The sequence below is a fragment of the Monodon monoceros genome, unplaced genomic scaffold (assembly GCF_005190385.1).
Source record: "Monodon monoceros isolate NGI ecotype Baffin Bay Population unplaced genomic scaffold, NGI_Narwhal_1 Super_Scaffold_20, whole genome shotgun sequence".
NCBI classification, from domain to species: Eukaryota; Metazoa; Chordata; class Mammalia; order Artiodactyla; family Monodontidae; genus Monodon; species Monodon monoceros.
Window position 1 is genome coordinate 106,465,709 of NW_021703777.1, and position 12,276 is coordinate 106,477,984.

The window sequence follows — 12,276 nt, forward strand, 5'->3', positions numbered from 1 at the left end:
ATTACCAATAAATTTTAGATATAATCAAGTAATTGGGTTTCTACTGTTCATAGTTGGTATGTTCTATTAGATGAAATTTAAATGGAAGAACGTTTGAATATATATATATAGCAGGATGTGTTATAAAATGACTGAAAGTGATTCCTAAAATTGTCATTTGTGAATGTGTCATGCTGAAACTTTTCTTGTTCTTTTTATTACGAAAGGATTGAAAGAAAGGAACTTTTTTGGTGTCAGAGTAAATTTTCCTTCAATTTAAATATTTGCCTTTTTCCATACACCACATTTAGTGTTTCTTTACACTTACAATTTCTGTAAAACTTGTTTTTCCTTTGTTTAATATTCTGTTTTTCTGAATGTCCTCCTTCTAAATTTAATGCCATTTCTATTTCTCTCCCTTCTTTCCTAATTTTTCTTTTTTCTGATCCCTCTTCCTTCAGCCCAGACCTCAATTTCTGTTTTTGTTTTTTTTTTTTTGCGGTACTTGGGCTTCTCATTGTTGTGGCCTCTCCCATTGCAGAGCACAGGCTCCAGATGCGCAGTCTCAGCGGCTATGGCTCACGGGCCCAGCCGCTCCGTGGCATGTGGGATCTTCCCGGACCGGGGCATGAACCCATGTGCCCTGCACCGGCAGGCGGACTCTCGACCACTGCGCCACCGGGGAAGCCCCAGACCTCAATTTCTATTCTCAGCTCTCTTAAGCAATATTGTTGATCTCAGCTCCTCCAGTATTTTGTAAGATTGATTTTCAGAGATACATATATTTAATATGGGATTCTCTGCACCATATGTAGTAAACGGAAACAAGTAAAATAAAGAATAACCTTTGGCCCTTGTAGTCCTTGAGGTCCAGGTGGTCCAGGGGGACCCTAAATCCAGAAAAGACAAAGTTTTAAAGTTTTAAAAGATAGTATCTGTAATAAATTGTATGCTTTAAATACTAAGTACACTCCACACCTCCTTAATTTCTATCATAATCAAATATCCTCCAGTATTGATATGCAAAGAGGAAACATTTCACTGGTTACGGAATTATAAAATCTACCTACTTATATGCAGAAAAAAATCAACACATTTAGGTTAAAATAATGCTCTAGAGTTGATTTGTAAGACAATGTAAAATGGCTGCCATGTCCCACATACATCTTTTGGGGTTGAATTAACTTCCTAATATATCCTGTGTTTCTAGAAACACTTCTCTCCTACCCCCTCACAAAGGCTTTGATTTCCCAAACACTAAAGAACAAAGCCACATGATTAAGATAAAGCCAAAGACTTTTAAGAAAAATAACAATAAAATTTTTTTTTGACTTTTTTACTAAGCAGACAAAGTGATTCAACTGGGGCAAATGTTGTAAAAGGTTACTACTATAAGAAAACATAACATTAAATATCAGATAACAACAACGGCTACATTAGTACTATTATGACCGGCATGCATCAACACCGAATACAAAGTCACAAACCACAGAAATCATGCAATAGGAGTTACCGTGACTGTTAAGGTGGTAATCCTCTGTTGGGAAAATGTATTGATAAAGACAGAGTTACCTAATTTGTGTGCCAAAGTACAGTAATACATTTCTGAAATAAGATTTTGAATATATTTTGGCAAGACTGATGTATAAGGAATTGACAAGATCCTGAAAACATATCTTATATTCAAACGAATACCATAGCTTGTAAAAATTCTTTTTAGTATGTTATTTAAAAATCTATGGATAAAGAAAACAGAAATGTCAACATTTTAATTCACTGATTTAAATTATGAAGTAAAATGGTGTACACTGGTGGCTTGTCAGTATAATTGGGAGCTGAGAAACTTTCCTATTCATAAAAACTCTATTTCTAGAGTACTTTGATTAGAGAAAACGGAAATATCTAATTGTATAAGTAATATTTTTTTCTTTTAGTTTGTATCTCATTTGGTGCCTTATAATTAGCTTGTGTGTGTCTGTGTGTTTGTGTGTGTCTGTGTGTGTGTGCCATGACTAAGACAAGAATTGACATGGGATTCGCCTTGTTTCTTAATGTAAAGGGCTTGAATACTGTACCAAAATATATTCTCTCAAAGTATGAATTTCTAAAACAAGCAATCCCCAATCCACAAACCATTTTTGTTTTAAGATTTTCTAGTCTAAGTGCTGTACAAAAAGTTCTGTAACACCTGTACCACTTTATGCGATTTTAGGGGAGAGAACATTTTCCATTAGGAGCTCTGGTCCTAGACAAACACTGTCCAATTACATGTAAACTTGTGACTATCGGTTTAACTCCATCTTTTTGTCTTCCACTGCTCCCTTCCAATTTCTAATTCAAGGTGTTGGTGCTGTTTTTTATTGTCGTTGTTGTAAAAAATAATCTTAACATCATCCACCCATCTCACTTCAAACACTTGAGTTTTTAGTGATATGGTGCATCATTCCTTAGAAAACAATACATTTATGCCCGTGTACAGATGGTTCAAGTTTGTATTCCAGGATAAGATCAATCACGGTCATTACAGCTTCAGAGAAGACAGGGTAGGAAAAAATAACCAGTGCTTCTAAGATAGAAGGCAAAATGGCCACAAACTGGGGCAAGGTTATAAAAAAGTTAAGGCCCAGATTTTTATACCATCATATCTATGTAACATAAGGTACCACTTATTTTATTCTTAAGGGATTCATCTAAACCAAGAGTTGAATTTACGGTTATGAGAAAGCTACTTCTTTGCTCCTATATGGGTAGATGAGTCATTTAAAAAAGGCTATTAGAAAAGTATAGAGTAGAAATAATTCCTTTATCATTACTTTCCAATTATAAATAACATTTTTAACTAGACAGCAAAAACATAAAACCTTGGAGAGGGAAGGAGTTTAAAATTTAAAGTCTCAGAGGTTTTCCAACCTGAGCCATGTATGATTCATTTTCCACCTAAGCACAAAACTAGCTTGTCTTTTTGAAAGTTCAAGGATAACAACATGTTTTAAAATGAGTTGCCTAAATAAAAGAACATTATTATTGGAAACTGAACTATAACAGAAGGGGTTTAAATAAGCTTGTTAAATAACTATATTTGTGAGACCTAAAAATTATACACAGCAGGTTCCACCCAGTTAACAGAAGAACAAATGATAGAAAACTAAGCTAACTACTCAAAAACATAGTTTTAACTGCCATCTTGAAGAACCAGTGTGCAGACACTCAGAGACATCCTAAAGATGTTGGCTCACTTTGGATTTCTTGTATCTGGTTCCTCTAAGTTAAAACTACATAAACTCAGCAGGGTTCTCTGTTGAACTTCAGTAATGATTTGAAAACCAGCATTTTTGGTAGTGATGGAGAAAGACATGTCATTCTCTACTGAGGCATGTGAAATGGGAGGCATGAGTTAAAGAAGCTGTAAATTGGTTGAAGGCTAGCAGGATGCTTTGTGATTTATTCTCTGAGATGCTTATGTGAATCTCTGTAGAATTAAAAATTATTTTCTTTCACGTCTCATAATGATGCAAGCTTAAAATCACCCCTGATTTACACTAGAGAAGAGGTTTAGTTTATATGGTGTTGAGAAATTTTAAAAGCTTGAGGTAGGAAATGAAAGGTTTTACTGCTAATTGTGGAAACATAACCACCTTAAATAAAAATCAAAATAAATGGCTTATGACAAATGCTCATGTAAATACGGGCATACCTCAGATATTGCGGGTTAGGGTTTCAGACCACCGAAATAAAGTGAATGTCGTAATAAAGCAAGTCACACAAATTTTGGTTTCCCAGTGCATATGAAAGTTTTGTTTAAACTGTACTGTAGTCTATTAAGTGTGCAATAGCATTATGTCTAAAGAAAGTGTACATACCCTAATCGAAAAATACTTTATTGCTCAAGGATATATTGTACAACACAGGGAATATAGCCAATATTTTATAATAACTATAAATGAAGTATAACCTTTAAAAACAGTAAATCACTTTATGTATTGCTCACCTGGAACTTACATAATATTGTACATCAACTATACTTCAATAAAAAAAACTTTATTGCTAAAAAAATGCTAACCATCATCTGAGCCTTCAGAGAGTCATAGTCTTTTTGCAATAGTAACATCAAAGATCGCTGATCACAGGGAATTCCCTGGTGGTCCAGTGGTTAGGACTCAGCCCTTTCACTGCCATGGGCCCAGGTTTGATTCCCGGTTGGGGAACTAAGATCCTGCAAGCCATGCGGCACAGCCAGGAAAAAAAAAAAAAGATCACAGATCACCATAACAAATATAATCAAAATTAACAAATTTGAAATGTTGTGAGAATTACCAAAATGTGGCAGAGAGACATGAAGTGAGCAAATGCGGTTGGAAAAGTGGAACCAATAGACTTGCTTGGCACAGGGTTGCCATTTGTAAAAAACTGCAGTATCTTCGAATTGCAATAAAGTGAAGTGCAATAAAAGGAGGTATACCTGTAACAATTTTCAGTAGCGGCAACAGTAAAATTTTATATTTCTAAGTGATATTTTTATAATTGTAATATGCACTTATTTATCTAAGTATCCAGATTTTGGGGCAGATCTTTTCTAGAGGAGGCAATACTGAAATGGAATTCACAAAACTGAATATCCATCACTGGTTAGAGAACTAGAAGAATAAATGTCTATTCCTTCCTCTCAATCTAATGGCTATTTAGTTTAATTTATTTATTAGGGACTCTTAATTCACTAGAGTACTATATTGGAAAAACAAACAGTTTTGAAGTGAAAAAAACCACTATAAGCTATTTACAAGCACAACACGTAGTTGCCTAAACAACCCCCTAAGAATAATAAATCTTTAGGTTGAGGTATAAACATGAACTAGTTGGCTGTGAAGGATATTGACTGGTTTACAGTCATATAGAACTCGAGGTGAAAAAAGAACCTGAGCACATCTATTCTTTCATATCAAGATGTAGGTGTTAGATTTTTTAAAAAAGTACAGTGCGTTTTGGCACATCAACAAAGGGTATTCAGGAGCTCCTAAAAAAATAACCCTAAGCATAATATTAGATTTTATGGACTCTTAGAAAAAATCCATTCCAAATCATCGTCATTTTACAGATCAGATCGATGAAATATAGATACGTTATGTGATTTCCCCAAAGTGACTCAGCTAGTTAGTAACAGAGGGGAAATCAAAGCAGATTTCAGTTTTAGACCGAGGGTAGCTTGCTTCATGCCAGGCTCTGTTCATGTAAAGGTTTTAAAACTATTCCACAGTCTTTCCAGAAAATGGCCATGGCCAATAACATAGAAGCATATCTTGAAAGATAAGAGAGTGGATACCTCTTAAAGGCAGTAGTAAGAATTATGGTGCCGCTGGAAGCAGTTTAAGGGAAATTTACAATTTTGCTAATAAAGTTGAAAAATGTGACCCTATATTTCAGAAGGAAGAGCTCTGACCACATAGTAAGTAACAAAAACTTCCTGTTCTTTCTCTTTCTTTATACACGCAGTTATCAACTTGTGGGAAAAAGGGAACAATTTAGAAAACTGATTCTAGAATTTGACAATAGCCCAGAGGATACTGCTTGAGTCTAGTCCACTTGCACTGAGGAACCCTAATTCAAGCTGTTGACCGAACACACTGCCCAAGTAATGTTTCTCTAAGCAGTAAGCATGTGTCTCTATGTGCTTTACCAGAAGAAAAAGAATAAAAAGAACAGAAAAATACAAGGCTGAAGATAGATTCTGTAAAAACTATTTAATAAATGCTTTACTGTTTAAAAATGATAGTTGTAACAAAGGACCATTGAAATGTAGATCTACCATAATTAGATAATGTTAGTGAAATCATATGGGTTGAAAAAAAATCAAACAAGTACAAAATGGAAAATATTTAAAACAACTAATTTGGCTTTCAAGCAAAAAAAAGGATTGTGCATATGAATGAAGTATACTTACGAATTCAACCAATAAGTTTATTTAATATTTACATGCCTAGACCTGGGTCAGACACATTGGGGGAGATAAAATAAGCATAAGATGAGTTTCCTGTCAACAAGTAATTTACAATCTGGTAAGAGGCAAAACTAAAGTAAATTATGGAATCTGAGAATAATTAAATGTTAAACTACTGGGTCCTGACTGCTAATATTTAAAAGGATTCAGAGGAGAAATTCACCTGGGTGGCAGCAGTGAATTGTTGGATAGGATTTAGATGGATGAATGAAAGAAAAGGGATGAACCAGGAAAAAAGATGGCTATTTTTATAGATATGATAAATATGTTGTGGGGAAATAAAACATTCTGTACAGGAAAGGCAGGGTTATAGGGCCTTAAAAGTCAGATGGAGGAGTTTGGGCTTGACAGAGTAGGCAAGAGGGTCACTTAGGTTTCCGAACAGATTAGAGTCATCAAAATAGTGATAGTTTAGGAAAATTAACCTTGGAGTGATCTATAGGAAAAGATTAGAAGAGCAAGGAGGTACTAGGGGTAGAGGAATTGGTTAAGGGCTCATTGCAGTGTTAGATCTGATATAAACAACATGTAGACCTAGCCGGGAACGGAGAGAGTGGGGCAGCCTCAAGAGATACTTTGAAAAAGGAAACAGTAGCTTCTGGTGAGATATAAAAGATGAAGGACAAAGAATAGTTTTAAAATGACACTAAAGTTTCCATCTCAAGAAATTAGAAAACTTGTGGTTTCGTTAACAGAAACTGGTTAGTTAGGAAAGGGAATCATTTGGTAGGTGTGAAAGGTAACCAGTATAATTGTATGTATTGGTGAAAGTTGACAAGGCAGTGTTGCATCCACAGTGGAAATATTCCTGGGAAGCTAGAGGTATATGCAGATCAGACCTGGAGGTGAAAGATTTGGAAGGCATAATGGGAAAGAACACAAAGGGAGTGATTATACCAAGAAAAGATCAGAGACTTGAGAATACCCAGAATTAGGGGGTGGACAGAGAAATTGGAAATACTAAAATAGAGTGGATCCATCCAAGAAGAAAACTGGAAGAAATGAGAGTAGAAGGTTGGCGAAACCAGAAAGAAAGAGTTTCAAAAGGAAGGCGGTTTAGTATAATGTCACGTAAAAGTCAAGAGTGATGAGTACAATGGGCTTGACCTAGAGGTTATTGTTGACCTTTATAAGAGAAATTTCAACAAAATAATGGTACAAGCTACAACGCGGAGTCTAAGTATGAAGAGGATAAATAGGAAGCAAAGGTGATGGAGACAAGCCACACAGTCTATGGCCTTTCGTTAACAGAAGAAAAAGAATTGAACAGGAGCGGTAGCAAGAAATACCTATAAAAGACTTATTATGTGCTAGGCACTGTTCTAAGTGTATAATATGTACTTAGTCATCTACTCACGACAACCCTAGCTCATGCACTTAGTAAGCAAGAGATGTGAACCCAGGCAGCTCAAACTCCAGAGCCACAGGGCTCTTAATGGCTTTGCTAGGTTCGCGTATCAAGCAAGGAGACAAAGCTTGGCAAAACCAGTACAAGATTTAAGATGAGACTGACTAAAGCACATCTGAAGGTAGAAGGGAAAGAGAAGGAAAGATTGAAAAATGCTAGGAAATAAAGAGGATAAACTGGAGCAGGGAGAAGATGGGTTCAGGAGATCAGGGAGAAGGTGTGCTTTGAGCGGTGGAGCCTTCTGAGATCTGGGGGGGTGGAAGCTGAGGGTTACACACATCACAAGTGTCTCATCAGTGTCACTGTCTGTATCAAGGCAGGGAGCCGTCACTTGCCTGCAAGGCTTCGTGGAGGTTGCCGTTGTAGTCTATGATCTCGGTGGCTCCTTGATCTCCCTTTTGACCAGGTGGACCCTATGAAAAAATCAGCCAAGAGAACATCACGGGGGTTAGGCTAGGATGAAGAAGGGACTGTGGCGAAAACAGAAATAGCAGCAAACAGCTCTCTCTGACCATCGATTCCCGAGTAAGGCCCAAATGTACTTTAGAATAAATGATCATGTTCAAAGTTTGTCCTTATTTCAAAGGAGGCAAACTGCTTCTAACTTCCTGTCTGTGGTAGGTTAAATATATTAAATTGGATAAAAAAGAAATACAATTCAATCTCAAAAGCTGTTTCCTAAAAATTATAATGTGTAGGCTAATCTGATTTGATGTGCAAAATTTTGTTGGCTTTATCCATATTTATTAAAGCAACTCCTGACCTCTCTCTCCTCATCTACACCTCATAGATTGCTTCTTCATTTTTTAAGAAGATGGAACACTGTACTGTAGGAAATGCTTGGCTTTCCTAACAGGAATAGAATTCCATTAAAATGGAAGCAAATAGGGAACAAATATATATATATATATATATATATATATATATATTTGAACAGTACCTATAAGGAGGGAACAAATATTTTTAAGATGTCTATCCTACTCAGTAGCTCTGCCACTGAATTTCCATTAGTCATGTCCTAATTCCCTGCCTGTGCTTTAAAAAGGTTCTGAAAATATGGACTATTGCTTTCTTTTTAATTGAGTTAATTGAAAAGTGGAAAGTTCTGTTAGGTGGATGGCTATGGGCTTGCTATTGCTCATTTGGCAGAGGGGAAGTAGATAGAAAGAGTTCTTTAGACCTTCTCCTTATGGGCTTATCTTACGTGTTCCAGTCTATATACTCAGTGCTCCTGGTGACTACAATAAAAAATAAGAAGAAAGGGGGGGAGCAGCAGGAATAGTCACAGTAGTCTACGTCCAGCGCTATTGTTGGGTATTATTAGTCCAAGTGCCCTGTGAAAAGCCACATAGACACACACTTCAAATCTAGGCTTGTTGGAGGCCAAAAGAGTAGATGAGACACACTCACCCTTGGTCCCAGGGCTCCAGAGTCCCCTTTGTCTCCACGGTCACCCTTTCCCCAGTGAAAAGAGAAGAAAACCGAGTTAGTAGTGAGGCCAACAGTCCAGAAATATCTCAAATCTAAGGATGTATTTAACACCATACAGCAACACTTTTAATATGAACTTCTGAAGTGGAAAATAACAACTAGAAATACAATAACCACTGACATGGCAAATGCTTCTTTAAGATGCCCCCCGAAGTGAATTAAACTTCCCCCTTCAGATGACAGAGTATTTTGAAACAACAATACATATGGTAACTTGCTTCCTAGGGATCTTGAAAAGCAAAGCAAGTGGTTTCTATGACACCCAAAGCAAGATTTTACCTCTCAGACTGAGCTATGTTCCTGCCTGTATATGAAGAGATTTGGGGCAAGGGGGAAAAGAGGCAACCAATTAATTGGGTTGTCTGTTTTCTGAGAAGTCATTCTAGGGAGATTTAGGAGGGAAAGGTCACCAGCTGGACCTCCCTCTGATGATGAAGATCTAAGGAAAAGTTTTCTAGAGGTATAGGTCTCTTAGCCCTCAGAAAGTGCTGAAGTGGACAGCAGCTAGCTGGACCAGGTTGGCGGGGCTGAAGGTCAAGATCTGGGCAAACACAGCTTTCTCTTTTTTTCAATGCAACATGAAAAGTCTCTAAATGTCCATTTATGGTGTGATGACTACCTCCCATCCCCGCCAAGAGACACCAGGAATCATCTAAACCTCAAACTGCAAATGCATCACTGAGAACACTCAAAATTTTCAGAAGTCTAAACAGAAATTTTGGAGAAGAGATTTGAACCTGGGTAGATTTGAAGCTTCTTTAAAATAGCCTAAAATTTACAGGGCCCTTTTCCTAAATAGAATTCAAAGCATTTCTATATGTCCTTCTTATAAACTGGATAAGGACCAATGAAGATGAGCAGGAAAAGGGATTATAATTTATATTATATAATTATATTATATAATTATATTATATATTATATATTTTAATTTATTTTATTTTAATTTATATATTTTATTTTATATTTATTTATTTATTTATATATAATATATTATAAATTATATAAATATAAATATAAATATATTTATATTTATATATTTATTTAATTTATATATTTTAATTTAATAATTATATTATATAATTATATTATATAATTATATTATAATTATATATATATAATTATAATTTTTCTATCCACATTATGCTAATAACATTGACCATAATAATAAAATTTTGCTATGAATGGGGAATTATTAATTTCTGCTGTTTTCCCCACTTTTATTTATTTTCCACATTATTAGCATGATTAATAACATGATTCTGCTAGTAGTATATAGATTATTGCAGGTACTATATAAAGAGCATGATAAAGGAGAGAATTTCAATTAGTGGTGAAATTTTAATGGCATGAAGGGAGTCAACTGACTTGAAAGCAAAGTATAATCTGAACATTTATCACAAAGATAGCCAGGAAATAAAAAATAAGGTTATACTGTATATAATTTAAGTAAAGTACTTAATTTTTTCCAAATAAGCTATACGTATGAAACAGGAAATACAATTTCTCATAAAGAATGGTCTGAAGTACAGAACACAAAAACAAACAAGATGAAACAAACCAACTCTTCTGAGATATCATCATAGGGATGAAATTACTGCAACCCCAGTGTGTGAAAGAGTTTAATCTAAAACATGATTCTCTGTGGAAGAGACACATGTTACATGACGGCCTCATGTTACATTAAAATGGTTACCCAGTTACTGACCTTAGACCCCTTTGGGCCTCTAGTTCCTGATTCACCTTGTTTCCCCTATTACAGAAGAATATGAAGATGAAAAAGAGAACATGACAGAGGGAGATAAGAACAGAAAAAAAAGAAATTAGCAGTGACTCAGAATAATACAGAAAAATGGAAACACTTTATTTTAACTGCCTCAATATATGACTCCATATGATGTAGGCTGTTACAACCCTGAACATAGGTATTATCACCGTATCATTAGTTCACTCCCTGGTCTCTCCACCAACCTTCATGCCATTATAATTCTGAAGACTGCCCACCCATCAGCGGATGGGAAGAGTTCTGTGACTAATTCTCATTAGTCTCAACAGTGTTTGCATAAATTTCCTTTTCATCAAAGAGTAAATCATTTCCTGTGTCTCTAGGATGGGTTATTAAAATAAAGTGTCACCATACTAGTTTTCAGGAAGTTTAGAGGAATAGATTGAACAGTCAAATAAATCCTTAGCTCTCATACTTTCAAGGTGTTACACACCATCAAATTACCATAGAAACTAACACAACACGGTTCCACATTTTCCTCAGTAGGTTTTAATATACATCGAGTGGTAAGGTGTTAGTGTGACAGTACCTCCCGATTTATATTTGGATGTGTTATTAATTTGTTGACTGAACAGAACAAACTGGAAAAGTTGAATTGTAAAACCCTTTTTAGAAAATAACGAATTGGTGTGAATTTCAATGAATTATTTGTGATTTTGGCTGTTTTAATACCCCTTGAATAATTTTATTTTAGTTGCATGTTCTAAAGTAAGTGGCACACATTTCCAAACCAGAGAATGTTGTTTTCCAGTGTGAGAATAACTGACCTTTGGTCCAGGGGCTCCAGGCTCCCCTCGATCCCCTCTTCCAGGATGCCCTGCCTCCCCACGGTCGCCCTGTCACAAATCGCAAAATAGGTAAATGGCGCCCCCTATCACCCCCAGCTAGTCCCTGTAGGTTAATGAATGAGTTGAATAAAATCAAAGAAAGCAGAAAGTTACTATTTATTTACCACATACTCGGCATTGTATTAACCTCAACATGGATTATCTCATTTAATAATCAAAATAATTATTCAGGGCTTCCCTGGTGGCGCAGTGGTTGAGAGTCCGCCTGCCGATGCAGGGCACACGGGTTCGTGCCCCGGTCCGGGAAGATCCCACATGCAGCGGAGCAGCTAGGCCCGTGAGCCATGGCCGCTGGGCCTGCGCGTCCGGAGCCTGTGCTCCGCAACGGGAGAGGCCACAGCAGTGACAGGCCCGTGTACCGCAAAAAAAAAAAAAAAAAAAAAAAAATTCAACGTTTACATTTTCATTCCCGTTTTATAGACAAGGAAATGGTTTGGTAAATGCCTGTCAGATGCCTATGTTGGTAAATGAAAAGACTTTTTTTTTTTTTTGGCCGCGCCCTATGTGGGATCATAGTTCCCTGACCAGGGATCGAACCAGTGCTCCCTGCACTGGAAGCTCGGAGTCTTAACCAAAGGACTGCTAGGGAAGTCCCAGAAAGACCTTTAAAGGGAATTGATAAGGGCCATCATTAATACCTCACAACAGGCATGGACATAGTTTTCAGTCTGCAGCAACTTTTTAAGATCTTCCGAAGCAGGGCAAAATGGCTAAGTGCCAAGTTTTGTAATTTGATTTTCTGGGCTTTACTCCTGGCTCTGGAATACTTACCAGT

At 36.3% G+C, this 12,276-nt stretch overlaps 1 protein-coding gene across 1 annotated transcript in view; it reads right to left on the reverse strand.

The window, feature by feature from the left end:
* Positions 1–12,276, reverse strand: part of COL25A1 (collagen type XXV alpha 1 chain) — a 452,646-nt gene that overhangs the window by 25,558 nt on the left and 414,812 nt on the right. The window contains exons 20-23 of the mRNA XM_029234563.1: positions 11,421–11,489; positions 8,790–8,834; positions 7,715–7,792; positions 825–869 (exon numbers count right to left, since the gene is read on the reverse strand). Of these exons, the coding sequence (XP_029090396.1) occupies positions 825–869; positions 7,715–7,792; positions 8,790–8,834; positions 11,421–11,489 (237 nt within the window). The remainder of the gene's footprint in view (positions 1–824; positions 870–7,714; positions 7,793–8,789; positions 8,835–11,420; positions 11,490–12,276) is intronic.